Below are 16,229 nucleotides of genomic sequence, written 5' to 3' on the forward strand. Positions count from 1 at the left end.
TCTGACTTTATACCTACCATACCATACCTTAGGATTCAATTAGAAATGGACAAAGGGAGGCACTTGTAATTTAGCTAAATCTTTCTTGACTAGTACATAATGTTTAAACTGTGCCAAAATAAGGATACAATCAGCATTTAAAGTAATATACTATGCTTACATCTTTGGGCCATTTGTTGTCTTAGAGGCAAAAATTCATTAATACAAGCAGGTAGATATCCCACGGAAATCAAAGTAAGCACAACGCAGTCCATGATGGACCAGATATTGGGGACTGTCTGCAAAGCAGAGGCAAATCCAAACCATAATCCCTCCTCTAATCCAAGAGGATTGGGTGCTTTGAGTCACGATGCCACCCAGAGATTGGTTAAATCTGCTTGTCAGTTATAACATAGCTGTCAATCCCTTATCCATCATTGTTTGAGACAATGACTGTAGCCTTGTGTGCAGCAATGGAACCATCAAGCCGGTGTGTCATTTTGGAACACAAATGGTACAATTAATAAAATATAAAACAATTACTCAAATATAATCAGACAGATGAACCGGTAAACCATTCAAAACAAGTAAACTACAAACATGTTGGCCTGCTTCTACTAAAGCTTTGCTTCATGTAATAGATATCATTTACATTAAGATGGAGGTCTCGGGCAGTTTCGAAGGGGACGCGCAAAGTTTACGCGGCTGTAGAACTCCATGTCAACCAGTTCTGGCAAAAGACAAACACGACTGATTCAATTAAATACTAAATAAAAAATGCTCAGACTGCTGTAACAGAGTAAGGAGACGTCTCACTTCGCCTCAAGCCTCTGCACTTACTTGTTAGTTGGCAGCCAGCTGTTGCCGCGGAGGGAAAGCTGGAGTCACCACCCAAACTGCACCAGCGTAACGCGTTCATTTACATGATAACGTGCATCTCCCTCAGTCCCTCAGCAAACATCAGGGACACACTATAAAGTGGACTGCTTTATCATGATTACAGACGCCCGCATAACTCCACTACGACCACGGCATGAAGGATTAGTTTCTTGCTCATATGCACACGGCTACATGACTTCGAGCTAGAAGCCTTACATAATAATTAATCTGCCACACAAATTGAATGCAGTTGCATTTGTTTAGATACTGTTGTCAAATGATGCCACGGAGTCCAGGTGTGCACGCGACGTGTGCTCCAGCTTACCGGGCAGGCATCTCTCCATCACCATGAAGTCCCAACCGGACCGGGTCCGACCTCGGCGCAGGCTCCATGATTTCATCGGCTCAGCTGTCTCATGACCTGTCCTGCCATCGGGTCCGCGTGGGCGCGCTCTCCCAAGCTGGCGCGTGCGCGACCGGCGTGGTGGGGCAGCACGAGCAGCAACAATGGGAGGGTTTCTTTTTCTTTTTTTTCATAAAACTGCACCTACATGAGCGTCAGTAGGGCATGGTGCTTGAATGGTATTATATACACAAACACACATTTGAAAAAAAAAGTACATTCAATTAAATAAAAATTGAATTACACTTTTTATGCAGACCTGGCAACAAACAGCCTACCCTAACAGCCAACATTGGGAACATTTAAAGCCATAAAAGGCAAGTTTAATAACAGGGCTTTAAAGCTGATACATAAGAAATAACTTAAAATTACACCACGATTGGATTTAGCTATACATGCTATATATATACTAAAATTTGTGCACCTTGGGCCGGGCCCTCGATTGCTCTTGAGAGGGTAAGGAGACTGCAGCTGGTCCAATCACCGTTCATTCACTTAAAATAAATCACCCAGATAATGAGCAAGAATAACTTGGTCAGAGTTTCACTCTCAGAGAAGTGATGCTGTTTTGTCGGATGGAATTACCGTGCCACGAGACAAAAAAAAGAAACAAGAAGTGTGACGTGCAACAGCGGGTTTTTGCTTTCAATGTATGCACATCTGTCATTCATCACAGACATTTCTATTCTGGTAAGGAACTTTCAGAATGTCTTATGTAAAACTTACTTGCCCTGAAAACTAGTCTAGCCAGATGTGTTCCAAATTTCCTACTCGAAGTTCTTGAAAAATGCCAGGTGACTTGTCTTACTTTGAATGGGTGCAGCAGAAGATGCAGTCATCTGTGACCTGTATGCAATAATCATGAGTTTCATTTCCTCCAAGACATCTAACCAAAGAGAAGTGTGGGTAGGGGTGTTTTATATACAACTGCATTACATTACTCCTTTGTAATACATGAAATAGAGCTACTCTAGTGAAATCAATTCAAGTTTATTTGTATATTCCAATATTAATGTGTACATTCATTGTACAGTGTCTTGATTTGCAGCCAACAATAGCATGTCTCGACCTGGCCCAAGCTATCTAAAGAATCAACATCATATTTTGTTAGATAACAGACACTATACAACAATACACAATATTTACAGCACATGGAAGAGTCATTATGTTTTAAAGGTACTCAATATGGAAATCAGAGCATATCTGCTGCCTCCCAATGGCGACGCTGAGCTGGCAGCTAAACAGATCAGACAGTACAAACAGCAGCAACGGTGGTTACTGCTTGTTAGCCATTAGCTAGACAGTGCAATACAACAGAGACTCAAATGCACCAAGATGCATGCGTGGCAGGCCTGGCAATGTAAACAAAGCACAGAGAACCTTGGATTACAACACACACAGTGGAAAAGCAACTTCATTTTCTACACAAGTAACCACAACTCCACTATATCTTTACATTACAAATAGCTGTTTCCTGCTTTATTAATGCTCTGAATCCCATTTATAGGACCTTTATTCTAAAAGAATATATAGTTACATATTAAAAACATCAACCTACTCTTATTAAGTATGTGACAATGTTAAGGAGGGTAAGTTTGTCAAAACTAGGCAATGGAAATATTTCTAACAACAAGGGCCTTTTTCAACAAAGTGCTCTCTATTAGCAGTTGAAAGGAAGTCATATAAAACTTTCACTCATATTGTTGTCATAGAATTTGAGGTTATCCAAGGACAATGCCATTCTCATTCGGTTCCAGAAAAGTGGTTGAGCCCTTGGGTTTCTCGGCCAGGACAACACAGACTTTTTGCACAACCGTTTCCTCAGCTGAAGGTACTTCAGTTTTGGAAACATCTCATCCAACAGAACCAGAATAGCTGCATCCACCTTATTTGGATAAAATCAGAGATAATTTAGTGTTGTGAAAACATGACTCAGACGGGATAAGATTCACACCCAAAAACTGCTTATGGAAATAAAAAGTAAATTTTACTGACCTTCTCGTCCAGAAGCCGCTGCTGAACCATGAAGAAAGCCTGGCGGATCACACCGTTCACTGTATTGCAACCAGTGCCGCCATTGGACAGCACAAACACTGTCTTCACACTGCTGTAGACAGCATTATGTAGATTTTCAATACATGAAAGCCCAGGAATCCAGTCCCTCTCCTCCAAACAGAGACAAAACCTCCTGTGATCTGTGTTCTCCAGATTGACAGTTAACTCATTGTAGACCCAGTCCCTCACAGCCTGGTTCTCTGTGTCAAACACCACAAAAGCATCATAGAGATAATGCGAATCACTACCAGCGAGCTGGGAGTAGCCTTTATGTCCTGCCCAGAGTACCTGGACGCAATACCACAGATCCCAGCCATAGAGATGCTTCAGTAGGGGCAGAACAGTGAATGCCACAGAAAAGAAGGAACAAACGACAAAGGCTAAGCCACCATATATGTCCGAGCAGGAACGTTGGTCCATAGAGAGTACACTCACGCCCTGCTGGGACTCTGGGTAATCACAGTGTACATATGTGGTGAGATAAGGAATCTGCACCGGAGTAGTACGCAAGAAGTCCGCGAACCAAGATGTATCACAGTCACATTTAAAGGGGTTGGCATGCAGGGTGAGTTTCTGGAGGGCACTACCGTTTTTAAAAGGGGCAGGGAAAAACTGATGGTTCAACACTTTGATCTGATTGTGGCTGAGATACAGGTATTTCAAGGATTTTGCCATTATAAAGAAATCCTCAGGAATATTACTAAGGCGATTGTGGCTGAGGTCTAAGAGAGAAAAATTTGCTCCAAATTCTATGACTTTATGAGGCAAATAAAAGAGGAAGTTTTGACTGAGATTCAAGTGACATAAATTGGTGAGTGCTGAGATGTTTGGCCATGGGAAATAGTTCAGCAAATTGTCACTGATGCTGAGGGTCTCTATGCTTTCTGGGAGGTTACAAAGCACTTCTGGGGAGACTGACTTTAGATCATTGTTGGAGATGTCAAGGTGGGTGAGGTTTGTAAGGTTTTGAAAGAAATGGGTGTACTTGTTGTTATCAGGATCCCACATAATGTCCAGGTGGTTTCCATAGAAGTAGAGGTACTTTAAAGAGCTGCTGATCAGCCTTTGATCTATTCGCATCCCAATGCCATTGTTTGCCAGACTGAGAACTTCCAAGTTTGTCAAGTTTTGAAGGAACTCAAAACGATGGCCCATGCCCCTCATTTTAAAGTGAAATTCATTGTTACTAATGTCTAATACCTTCAGCGTGGTTGTAAGCTCACTTAAAGCTTCTTTATAGTAAAGATCAATTCTATTGTATGACAAATCAAGAACAACTAATTTTTTCATGCTTTCAAATTGCCCGCGCTTCAATGCCTGGCTCATGTAATTGAAGGAAAGGTCTAAACAAACAGCATTTTCCATCCCAACAAACACCTCTTTGTTAATAGACATTATGTCATTTTGAGACAGGTCAAACAGCAGTTTACCACGGCAGAAAATGTCTTTAAAGTCTAACAGAGATTTGAATTGTGACACACTGTCCTCAAACAATTCAAGCCTGTTTGACTGGTTGGATTCCCAGGTATCACTTCCAGATGTGGCTCTCCGATCTATTAGCATAAGGGGTGGGTCAGGAGAATTATGTGTGAACAATTTCTGGTTCTGACAGCTTTCTTGTTCCGCAATCACAGAGGAGGGACTTGAGCAGCAGGGAAGGAAATTAAGCATGTTTTGGGAGAGGTCAATATCGATTAGAAACGGTAACTTCTTCAGAGATGCCAAGTTACAAGTATTGATGAAGTTCATTCTCAGTTCTAGTTTTGTTAGATTTTGTAGTTTGGACACGACATCAAGGCTCTCGCTTGAAACCGCGTGGAAAAAATTACCACTCAGAAGAAGACATTGCAGACCAGACATATTTCCAATATATGGGGAGAGGATCAGTTCCGGAAACGTCTTCAGTGGTTCATAGTTATAGATGAGGCTAATCCAAGTGAGGCCCTTCAGCTCGTCAAAGAAGGTGCCATTACGTATAGCATATGCCAGCAGGTTGTCAGAGAGATCCAATCTCTTTAAATTCTCCAAAGGCCGGAAAAGACCCTCTGGAAATGTTTTCAGAGAGTTTCCTCTCAGCTTGAGGAAGGTGATGGAGCTGTTCTTAGCATACAAGGAGTTTGGATGTAGGCGTAGCGGGAGATTTTGTGGGCAAGGAAAGCAGGGTCTGGCTGCATGGTCACAGCGCTGGCAATTCCACTCCAAATTCAAAAACTTGAGGAGAGTCAGGTGGGCAAATGCTCCTTCTAAGACCTCTGTGATTGTATTCTCTCTTAAATCCAGACTCTCCAGTGAGGGTGGCAACCCTTTAGGGATGGCGGTAAAATTATTATAACCTAAGGTAAGGTTTTTGAGCTTTGGGAGCTCTCTGAAAACCCTCTCGTTGATGTTAAAGGACTGGTTGCAAGGGTTTGCATAAAAGCAGTTCTTGGTGAGGAAGAGCTCTTCGAGATGTGGAGTATTTAAAGGGAGGACGATGTTGAAGATGCGATTATTCTGGAGGTCAAGAACCCTCAGGCTTTCAGGTAACCAGGGAATAGAGGTGAGGCTGTTTCCTGATAAATACAGAAATTGAAGCTTCAGTAGACTCTTGAATGCATAATAGTGGATCTCCATTTCGCACGAGCGGTCCTCCAAAGCTCTCAGTCGACCTGGTTGACAATTCCCCATTATTTTCAGAGTGTGAAGGTTTGGGACACCCGAAAAAGAATGCTGCCCCACTTGATGTATCTTAGTCCGACTTAAATTAAGTGACACTACAGTAGTAGACTTGATGAAGGGGACACGCTTGAGTGGTCTGTCGTAGCAGTCTACTGTTGTGGTATTCCTATCAGTGTCACATGGAAAGAAGACTGTATTTATGGTCCTCACTAATGGAAGAAGCTGACAAAGGATGAGGACATTTTTCCACATAGCCTGAAAAAAAGAAAACCTAATTTCAGTTTTTTGTCAATGTTTCAGAAGATGCAGTCCGAGCAGACAATTTTAATTTCACAGAAATTAAAGAATATTCACAAAATGTTTCCTCAATATTACCATATACACCCTACTGTTGTACTAACTGTAAATAAATCCCCTTAGCTTTTTCAAGCCTTTCCAATCAGCTATGTCTGTCCATAAAATGTAGCCATAGAGGTCAATTATTTTCTTACAGTGAAATGCATTATATTTTTGACGGCTGAACAAAATGTTACGGAAATGAATGAAGAACAAAATGTTATCTTACTTACCATGACAGGTATAGCATGAAACTTAACGTTCAGATCGGGAGCAAGATGAAGCAATGTCTCATCCAGGTGGTGAGAGGGAAGATTTAAAAAGCCACTGCAGTGACAAGAAACTGAATACATGTATGGAGAAGTGAAAGCCTGTGGTCATATATATACACACGACAGCGCCATGCAAATCATGTGACCTACGTCAAATTCAAATAGGGCATCAGATACAGAAAATATGTTAAGTGATTTAAAAAGAAATATTCTTAAACAGTTTAACAACCACTTAAGAGTATTTAAAGAGAATTACTCAACGCTCTATTTTTTTAACTGAAGAGACGGACCAAAGAAAGGACAGAGAGAGAAAATGTTTTTTTTTTTATTTTTTTTTTTTATTGGTGGACTTCCTCAATTCAGTACAATTCTAAATAAAAGGTATAAGGAACAACATCACCTGCTTCAAATCTCCTTTTCAATCTCAACAAATGTTTATGAATTCATTCAACACTGGTAATATTTTTATGATCTCTTTATTAAGTGCACTGTATCATGAAATCCATTAAATCAAGAGTAATTTCTTTTTAAAACAATCCGTAACATGAGCAATGAAAAGCTTGATTATACGATTATTTTATTTAACTTCAAACACAACTAACACACTGAGAATTTTATTTGTGCGTATGTGTGTAAAGACTGCAAAAGAAAAATGGAAAAACTGTATCAATAAAATGTGTTTCTGATTAATCAAAGCTGCATCAAACCCGCTTTTATTCAAGTGCCGTGTTAAAATATATTTTCCCATCCACTTATTGGAAGCAATTGTGGCAATCACCATAGCCAAATATAGAAAACAAGTAAAGAGCATTAATACAATGTGTGTTCTGGTTGGAGAGCACATTCAATGCTTTGGCTTTGGATTGGACCTCATATTGTCCTGGAAACAGGAGCAGAACATCCCTTGTACACAGTAGTGTATTTTGCCTGCAGCAGCAGTAACAACAACAGCATTGGCACACCACTATGTATTTATCTGTTATTTACCATCACTTAGATGTTGAATTATCCACAGAGCAATGTTCATAAAGCCATCAGACTCGGCATCAACCTTGGAGAGAGAGTGATTGTTCCCTGTGTACCATAGTATCCTAAATAAAAAACACCAGAGCATTAGTGAATGAACAAAATAAAAAATGTGCAGTGTATATCTGACAAAACTAACAAAACATGTTACTCTGACAAGCTGCTTACCGGACTGGGACCTGCTTTGCTTTCAGAGCTCTGTAATATTCAATTCCTTGCTTGTTGGGTACCCGCTTGTCATCTTCCCCTAAGGTAAGCAATACAGGTGTCTGTACCTAAATGAGAGATCGTCTTAGGTTACTACATTGTGAAACAACACCAATGAAGCCACATTGCACAGACATACACAGAAATACTTATACCTGTGCGACATGTTTAATGGGGGACTTGTTCAGCATCTGTTCCCAAACAGCTGGGTCAGGTAGAGAGTCTGTACTGTAGTCGAAGCCAGCCTCAACCATGCACCTGAAAAAAATATATATATATCAGGCATACATCAACAGGAAGAGAGAAAAAAACAGGGAATAAGGCTTTGAGGTCTTTTGTTCCTGCATTATTGAACACTTCCTCCCTGACAGTGAGGCAGACACATGCCCTTTATCTAACTCACAGCTGTCAGCGTGGTATGTCAGGACTTCAAACAGAGATGAGAAATTGTGCACAACTGGCACAGTCACAAAATGAGTAAACACGGGTGGGCAAGGGTGTGGGAGTGTGCATGCCAGGATGTACCAGTCTGGGATGTCTGTGCTGCCAATCATGGAGGCAAGATTAGTGACAGGGTTGCGAGCAACACAGGCCTTGTAGAACCCTGGGTACTGGCCAATCAGATGACAGGCCAGGAAACCACCATGGGAGCCCCCAGAAACTGCCACCTTCTGCATGTCGAACATGTCACCTTTCAGAACACTTTCAACAGCAAACTGGTAGGAAGAAAAAAAGAGGAAAACTGTGAGAGATCATTTGGGGTGGAGAAGTCACATGAAAATCACAAGTTGGGGGAGAAGAACAAAGACAAAAAAACAAAATGACTTAAACTATGTCAACTTACCTCCACTATTTATAGAAAGCAATTAAAATCAACAGTTAAAACAAAGAGCAACAATATAAGTCATTTTTACCAGGAGGAGTAAAACATACATGATGATCTATTTAATGACACAAAGAAAATGCTAATCGTTTTTAAAAAAGGATTGTTGCTCTGTCCTATGTTTTATTCTTACTTGAACATCTTTGACATCCTGGGTGCCAGCATTTCCAGGTAATGAGAGGATATTGTCCTGGCCGTAGCCAAGAGAGCCGCGATAGTTCACTAAGCAAAAAAACAACAAACAAAACTAAAATAACCATGTGGCAGCTGTATGCCTCCACCAACCAGTCAAGTTTTAGTTTACACCCATGACTGTACAATATGTCATTACTTCATCTTTTTATCCTATTAAACATTTGTCTGAATCTGTCAAAATGAATTCTTGAGTTATGGCCAATAATGTGTTTTATGAAGTGACCATGGAAATATATACTTTTTGTAGTCTTAAAGCCTAGCCAAACTTATTCTGTTTTCTGAGACAGCATGTGAACCTTTAATCCTCTTTTACACATAGAGTACATATCCTATGGATGATCAGCCTCAGATGTCTCACGAAAAAGCACTCCACACATTTACATATGAACATACCCAGTAATATAGCAAAGCCCATCCTGCACAGCACAGATGAGGACAGAAGCCAGTCAGCTACAATCACTGAGTGAGGACCCCCTAAATAAAAAAACAAGTTTGTGTAAAATACAGAGTGACAGTTTGTATCAAAATGCCACAGATAACATTGCATGTAGACTCAAATTGATATATACACCACCTCAGGAATATTAAAGACCAATCTTGATTTTGAGAGTAGGATTAAACGGTTACTAAGGGCACTATTGTCATAGCAACCTCTGTTGTCATTGCCCATCTTATCTGTCGCAGTAGCACTTGACTGAACAGAAACAGATCCAAATTTCCACCTCAGCACTGACTCATAGCACTTTGAATGGAAGCTAAATTTCTATAATCATTTAGTTTTTTTGTAGATACTGCATTAAGTTGAAACTGTACAACAATTATCAATTGTTTAAAACTATCTAAGAGATGATTTTGTTCCCACAAGAAAAATAATATTGACAACAGAACCATAATGAGAGTAACCAACCATGAGGAGTAACAACAAGAGGTAGCTTCACTCCATCTTGAACCTCCTTTGGTTTGATCAGCAAAGCTTCAAAGTCAAGGCCGGCTGGAATATAGAAAAGAAAACAGATAGTCCTATAAGTTACATACGCTGGTCTTTATCTCTCCCATAGACAACTAAATCATATTCTTTCTGACTTAAAACAAACCATTCAGCTTAGGAGCTTCATCCTGCAAACTCCTTTATTCCATCTTGTGTAAACATAACTGCCTGCGGTTTTATCACAATGGTTATTATCGCATCATTTTGTACAAATCTATTAAACCCAGCCACGATTAGATTTAGCCTATGTTTATTGTGTAAAAAGCCAGGTGGCTGTTAACTATACCTTTAGCCCCAGTTATTATATATACCTCCTGACAACCTGTCCAAGCTTATGTAATCCAATGGGATAACTTTGCAATAGAACTTTGAGACTTTATAATCCTCACTTTTTAAAAAGGGATGATTCAATTCTCTGGACTGCAGAGTGTGTGTGTGGAGGAGTTTTTTTTACATATTCTGTACACTTCATGTATGTGAAACAAAATGGAGTTTGGACCAACCTAACTGTATCCCTTCAGACCATTTGACAAAAAAAAAAAAAAAAAAAAAGTATTTCAGGTCATTCTCTGAGGAATTCTGAGTGTAGATACTAAGAAACCAAAATAAATGTCATTCTTACGGTATTGACTGTTGTCTTGCTCTGGTGGAGGGGTGAAAGTCAAGATCTGCCAATCAATTTCTGGCATTGTCTGAGAGTCTTCCAAAGTAACCCAGACCACTTCCTCCCGAGAATCCCTTGCCGGAAGGAAACCCACCCTCTGGACAAATAAATTACATTGCAATATGTGAAAAAGACAATCATTTTTGACTAAGTCCCCCAAAACCCCATCCCAAAAATGTATTCCTGCAATAGCATAATAAGTATCATCTATATACAAATGTGATCAATCAAATAAAGACCCCTTTATCCTACCAGACTAGGAGGGCAGTTTGGAGAGGAGCAGCTGACCACCATCAAATCTCTCTGTATGTTCAGCAGACACCAGCTACCAACATCAGTCTCTACAGACAAACAAAGAACATCATGAGACACAAAGGTTGAAATAAACGTGCCCAAGCTTCCCAGAACACCGATGTGGAAGGCAAATCACCTGTTAGAGACTGTAAACACCAAACAACAATGTCTAGACATGAGCATGAGTTACACCAAGGCCGATAAATGTGTCTGTCTCACCTGAAGTCAGAGAGGTGACGCTCCCTGTGCTAATATCCACCATCAACAGATCCTACAAGAGAAACAACAACTTTTTCAGGTTCAGAATAACAACAATGTTTTCAGTCTAAATACTTTCTCTTGTGGAAAAGATTGAGTTATCAGAAAAAAATATATAAATATTGTTCAATTTGTATCATAATAATAAGAAACTTCCCAGGAGTTGACTGTACCTTGCGGCTGCGCTGAGGGCATGCAACAATAATACGCTGACTATCAGTTGACCAGCACTGGGGGGACAACTGAGAGCTGTAGATACCAGTAAAGCCATCTGTAAAGCCACACAAACACACACAAATACAAACAAGTTTGATATATAATTAAACTAGAATGACTGCCTCACAGTTGTATGTCTGTTGGTCTATATCAAGTTTCATTTTACATCCATGTCTGCCCAAAATGTTATCATTTCATCTTTATACCCCTATAGACATTTTTGGTGAAATTATCATAATTAGCATTGTGAGGTCACAGTGACCTTTGCCCACCAAATTCTAATCAGTTTATCATTAAATCTCAGTGGATGTTAGTGCCAGGTGAGGGAGAAATTTCCTCAAGGCATTCCTGTCAAATAATGCGCTCGGTACGGGCAGATGGATCGATAACATGAGGCATGAGAAAGGTGCACTCACGTGACCATCAAATATTCCTTACCCTCTCCAGGCCTCTTCACCACGTCCACCACCACTGAAGTCTTCTTAGTATACCAGTCGTACTAAAGTAAAATATGCAAGAACAGAGGAAAGCATAGTATGAATCATATGTATAAATTAAAAAATATATTTCTTCAACATGTCTACATAACAGAAAACAGCAGATGGTGCATTGTGTCAAGAAACGTTCATTCCTAATTATTCTTTTCAGTGAGTAAAATGCAGGAATGGAACTTTATTGTGTCTTATGTGAAAAAGAGGCCCCATCCTTTCTTACCATACAGAGCCTGCTGCACTGCATGTGTGGTCCATAGACAGAACATTCCAGGTAGACAATCCGACACTGGTCTGGGCTCAGCCTGGGGGAGCACACTGCACTGGTGCCTGATGTTAGCTGTTCTGAGGGACACAACAAATACAATAAACATGAACATATGCAGTAATAATAACAGAATCCAGCTATATCTTTCTTTAAATATAATAAGACAAACATTCCCTTACCACATTTCCCACCAGTAAGATCCACATAGAACAAAGATGACCTGACAGAGAAAAGGAAAACATGGATAACTTGAAGTAATTTCTAAAAAGCCAGCTTTAATTCTTCTCTTTGATTGATGTGAACAGTAATCACCTCCTGTTGGGGCAGTACTTGAGCCCAATTCTGAAAGGCTCATGCCACCAGCCCACAAACACCACACCTGTGTCTCCCGGGGCCCAAAATGCCTGCAGAGACAAATTAACAAAAAGAGAAAGCAACCACAGGAGTATGGGGGTATGAGCAAACTATACATGCAAAATAAAACATGCATCATCACACAAACTGCTGTACCAACCTGTCCAGGTGAGATGTTCTCAGGCACCCCCTCCAGCACAGAGACGTTGTCACCCTCGATGTCCAAAACACAAAGCACTGGACAGCTCTTACCAACCAGTGCCTCTCCCCAGTCCTCATAGAAGACAAACTGCTCCCCCTGCAGGGGTGATGAAGCAAAAACACAACAAGTTAGGCTAGAGAGGAATGTAACCTAAGAATGTTGAATACAGCCTTTGATTAACTAAAATCACTTGTGTTTCTAAATAATTGTTTGCATTCACCTTTACAGACTCTTTTTTCTCCACTCTCATGGTCTCCTCCTCATCCCCAATAGAAGACAACTCTGGTGACTCATTCTAGAAAACAGATAATAAAACATAGAATATTGAGTTATTACCTACTAGTATGAACTTTCTATTACACAAATCCCATCTACCCACTATGGAAAATGGTCAATGAATCAACACTCAATCACATACAGGCAGAACACTTGCTTCACTACTCTTATGGCAACATTGCAATCATTGTTGTCAAGGTATTTTGCTTTTGAAAGGCAATGGAAAATACCTGGGGTGCATTCAAACGGATACCATTCACGAAATGCCCAGGTTTGCATTGCTATTACGCTTGAGCAATAAGCTTAAAACAAATGGTGTGCAACAACCTTTGAAATATATTTGATCAGGTTTGGTGAGTGTGCATCTGCAGAGGCCATTAGTCCACCAACAAGGTCATTTTGTATCATCCAGCATGCATTAAAAACTTTCTCATGTAATTCCTTACAACAACAAAAACAGACTAGACAGCAACGTGAAACAACAACAAGGCAATTCATGAACCATTTATCTACTAAAAGCTTGTTATTTAGGAGTTTTTCCCTTATGTGAATTGAGGGTCAAAGGATAGAGGGTGTCATATGCTGTGCAGATTGTAAATCCCCTTGAGGCAAATGTGTGATATTGGCCAATATATAGATACAATTGGCTTGACTGTTTGCTATGCTCTGTGCAGTATCAAAACACAATCCCAGCAGTGATATTAGGGAGACTCTAAATTCTTGATTTGCAACCTATAGAAAGCAAAGCAGCAGTTCTCTGCACAATGTGATTTGGTGCTGATTTACCCTTAAATATAGATTTGCTGACAGACCTGAAAGAAGGATTCTGCCTTGGGTCTCTTCCTTTCTGCTACATACAAGAGGTGGGTCTCAGAGTGGGACCAAACCAAACAGCCAAACTGGTCTAGAAGAGATACAAAACACAGTGTGGTTAACATCTTGACTGACTCGTTCTAAGCACGCTTTCAAATAAATTTGTTAACAAAAGAAAATATGCAGATTCAAGTGCAGTTAACTTACCATCTTCATAGACTTTGCCATGCTTCTTTAAGGCAGTTAGATTGATGCTTTTCATCTTTATGTTTTTACTCCAGATCTGAAGGGTCACAAAGAGGTCAGTAGAGGATAGTCAAAGATCTTGGGTTCGAAGTGCAAAGTCACATGAGGTTTTAAACCTCATGGTGGTACATAAAGAGGAGCAGAGATACAGGTGAGCCCCATAGAGGGGGCCAGACAGACAGCCACACACCTCCAGAAACTGTTTGTCCTCTCCTTTGATTGTGCACTCTCTGACAACAGCCTTCATTTCACCTGAGGGGGAATCCTTACTTAGCAACCTGACGGGGGGGCAAACATATTGATGAGACATGGGTTGGATGCATGGCAAACATATTCAAGCCCACTCCAAACAAAATGACAAAATGTTTACATACTCTGCTTTGATTTCAGTGCAGTTTCCCGAGGCTCCAGAGTAGACCACCGACTTGTCATCGTGGAATACAATGTATTGTCTGCAAAACTTGACATTTTCATTCCTGTCCAGATCACGCTGGCTCCATTCTGCAAAAAAGAAAGCAGATAAAAAGAATGTGATCAACATGAATGGTCATACAGAGATCTGATGATCTTAGGATGTCCATTCTATCTCCAGGCCATGGTCAAGCCCTACACCCCCGCCCGACCACTTGGCTCTGCTGCCTCGGGGCGATTGGTTGCCCCGTCGCTCTGAGGTCCCTGCGGGCGATCCACCCGGTCACAGCTTTTTTCTGTCCTGGCCCCTCAGTGGTGGAATGAACTCCCCACTGACGTCAGGACAGCAGAGTCGCTGCCCATCTTACGGCACAGGCTGAAAACTCACCTCTTCAAGAAGTACGACCCTGAGCCACTTATCACATATTGTATTTGTATTAGTTTGTTGCACTTATTGTATTTGTATTAGTTTGTTGCACTTATTGTATTCGTATTAGTTTGTTGCACTTATTGTATTCCTATTAGTTTGTTGCACTTATTGTATTCGTGTTAGTATTAGTTTGTTGCACTTATTGTATTTGTATTAGTTTGTTGCACTTATATTCATATTAGTTTGTTGCACTTATTGTATTCCTATTAGTTTGTTGCACTTATTGTATTTGTATTAGTTTGTTGCACTTATTGTATTTGTATTAGTTTGTTGCACTTATTGTATTCCTATTAGTTGGTTGTACTTATTGTATTCCTATTAGTTTGTTGCACTTATTGTATTCCTATTAGTTTGTTGCACTTATTGTATTTGTATTAGTTTGTTGGACTTATTGTATTCATATTAGTTTGTTGCACTTATTGTATTCCTATTAGTTTTTTACTGCACTGTACTTTTGCTCTGGTTTATGCTCTTAGATGCTTGTTTAAGAAAGGAGATGCACTTATGACTTCTGGTGACTAGTAGTTCTCTTGAATACCTATGTTGAATACACTTATTGTAAGTCGCTTTGGATAAAAGCGTCTGCTAAATGACTGTAATGTAATGTAATGTAATATAATGTCATGTCATGTCACAGGCTGAGTCTACCTGTGTAGATGTTGCTGTATTTGCCCCCATACTGAGAGGTGACGACAGGTCCCACGTCTGCTCTGCTTAGAGAAGGGAAGAGACTGAGTCCTCTGTAGAGTCTGGCAATCTCCTCCGGGTTGGTCATCACCTGACGACAAGCACCAGAACAGATCATCGCACTGACGTCACGCCTCAGTGACGCGAGCATCATGTCCCGGCTAGGAAGCTACCCTGTCATGCACGAGTTTGTAAAGTCAACACAGTTTACCACAAATCAAACAGTGCACACTCATTAGCCCGGTAACAAAACAAAGCGACCACGTGACCAGGCACTTCCTGTGGCAACTGACCCAACCCACCGGACCAGTGTTTACGAGTTTCACGTTAATTTATCAATTATCCCAAATCAATGACAGCGTAATTAACAACAGCTGTGGCTACATGTGCACCAATAGGAGGTTTATTTGTGTTTGGCATTTCAGAGGCAGAGAATAAGTAGTTAGTCGGTGAAGTCCAATCAAACCTGTGACTTCATGACAGCGACGGTTGGCCTGTGTCGTCAGTTAGAGCGGTTGGGAGCACAATAGAGGAGTTACGGAGCTCCCGTACAAAGTTAACTACAAACAAACGAAAGGCCTGTTTCAGCTTCCGGTTTCAACTTAGAAAATAAGATAAAGTCCCTGTCGAGCAGTTCCTGGCTGAACCAAAATACTGGAATTTAGGAACAAATAATGACTGATAAATCACATATAGCAACAAAGAAAATAAGTCAGTCAACTAGCAACGTAGTTTATC

General features: G+C 40.4%; 2 protein-coding genes across 3 annotated transcripts; both read right to left on the reverse strand.

Moving 5' to 3' along the window:
• Positions 1 to 2,275: 2,275 nt before the first annotated feature.
• Positions 2,276 to 6,611, reverse strand: tlr9 (toll-like receptor 9). Its single transcript, XM_054609063.1, is given in 5 exon segments — positions 2,276 to 3,146; positions 3,257 to 4,542; positions 4,545 to 4,568; positions 4,849 to 6,229; positions 6,544 to 6,611. Coding segments are annotated over 5 exon segments (2,901 nt in total). The 5' UTR covers positions 6,547 to 6,611; the 3' UTR covers positions 2,276 to 2,939.
• Positions 6,612 to 6,931: 320 nt separating this feature from the next.
• apeh (acylaminoacyl-peptide hydrolase) lies at positions 6,932 to 16,051 on the reverse strand. Of its 2 annotated transcripts, none has more exons than XM_054608992.1 (23): positions 15,958 to 16,051; positions 15,453 to 15,582; positions 14,338 to 14,464; positions 14,154 to 14,241; positions 13,925 to 14,000; positions 13,717 to 13,808; positions 12,849 to 12,923; positions 12,587 to 12,724; positions 12,385 to 12,476; positions 12,252 to 12,292; positions 12,028 to 12,149; positions 11,752 to 11,812; positions 11,271 to 11,368; positions 11,059 to 11,110; positions 10,798 to 10,886; positions 10,504 to 10,642; positions 9,801 to 9,884; positions 9,287 to 9,367; positions 8,832 to 8,920; positions 8,341 to 8,531; positions 7,971 to 8,073; positions 7,777 to 7,883; positions 6,932 to 7,673 (listed from the first exon to the last, which is right to left on the reverse strand). In XM_054608992.1, exons 1-23 carry the CDS (start codon positions 15,967 to 15,969, stop codon positions 7,562 to 7,564), a joined length of 2,199 nt encoding a protein of 732 aa, XP_054464967.1. In that variant the 5' UTR covers positions 15,970 to 16,051; the 3' UTR covers positions 6,932 to 7,561. The 2 variants fall into 2 exon arrangements, with proteins under 2 accessions (XP_054464967.1, XP_054464966.1); XM_054608991.1 differs by having other exon boundaries at positions 15,453 to 15,665; positions 15,958 to 16,010.
• Between the last annotated feature and the right edge of the window lie 178 nt (positions 16,052 to 16,229).

The sequence above is a fragment of the Anoplopoma fimbria genome, chromosome 12, assembly GCF_027596085.1.
Source record: "Anoplopoma fimbria isolate UVic2021 breed Golden Eagle Sablefish chromosome 12, Afim_UVic_2022, whole genome shotgun sequence".
Classification (NCBI taxonomy): Eukaryota; Metazoa; Chordata; class Actinopteri; order Perciformes; family Anoplopomatidae; genus Anoplopoma; species Anoplopoma fimbria.

What these genes read in the sequence shown, in the direction of transcription:
- apeh (XM_054608991.1), bottom strand. Translation starts at nt 15,645, where the DNA reads ATGATGCTCGCGTCACTGAGGCGTGACGTCAGTGCGATGATCTGTTCT. An exon ending in AGTGCAGCAGGCTCTGTATG is followed by an intron (nt 11,813 to 12,027) that starts GTAAGAAAGGAT and finishes ATTTTACTTTAG; the next exon opens with TACGACTGGTATACTAAGAA. An exon ending in AGCACAGACATCCCAGACTG is followed by an intron (nt 8,074 to 8,340) that starts GTACATCCTGGC and finishes TATTTTTTTCAG; the next exon opens with GTGCATGGTTGAGGCTGGCT.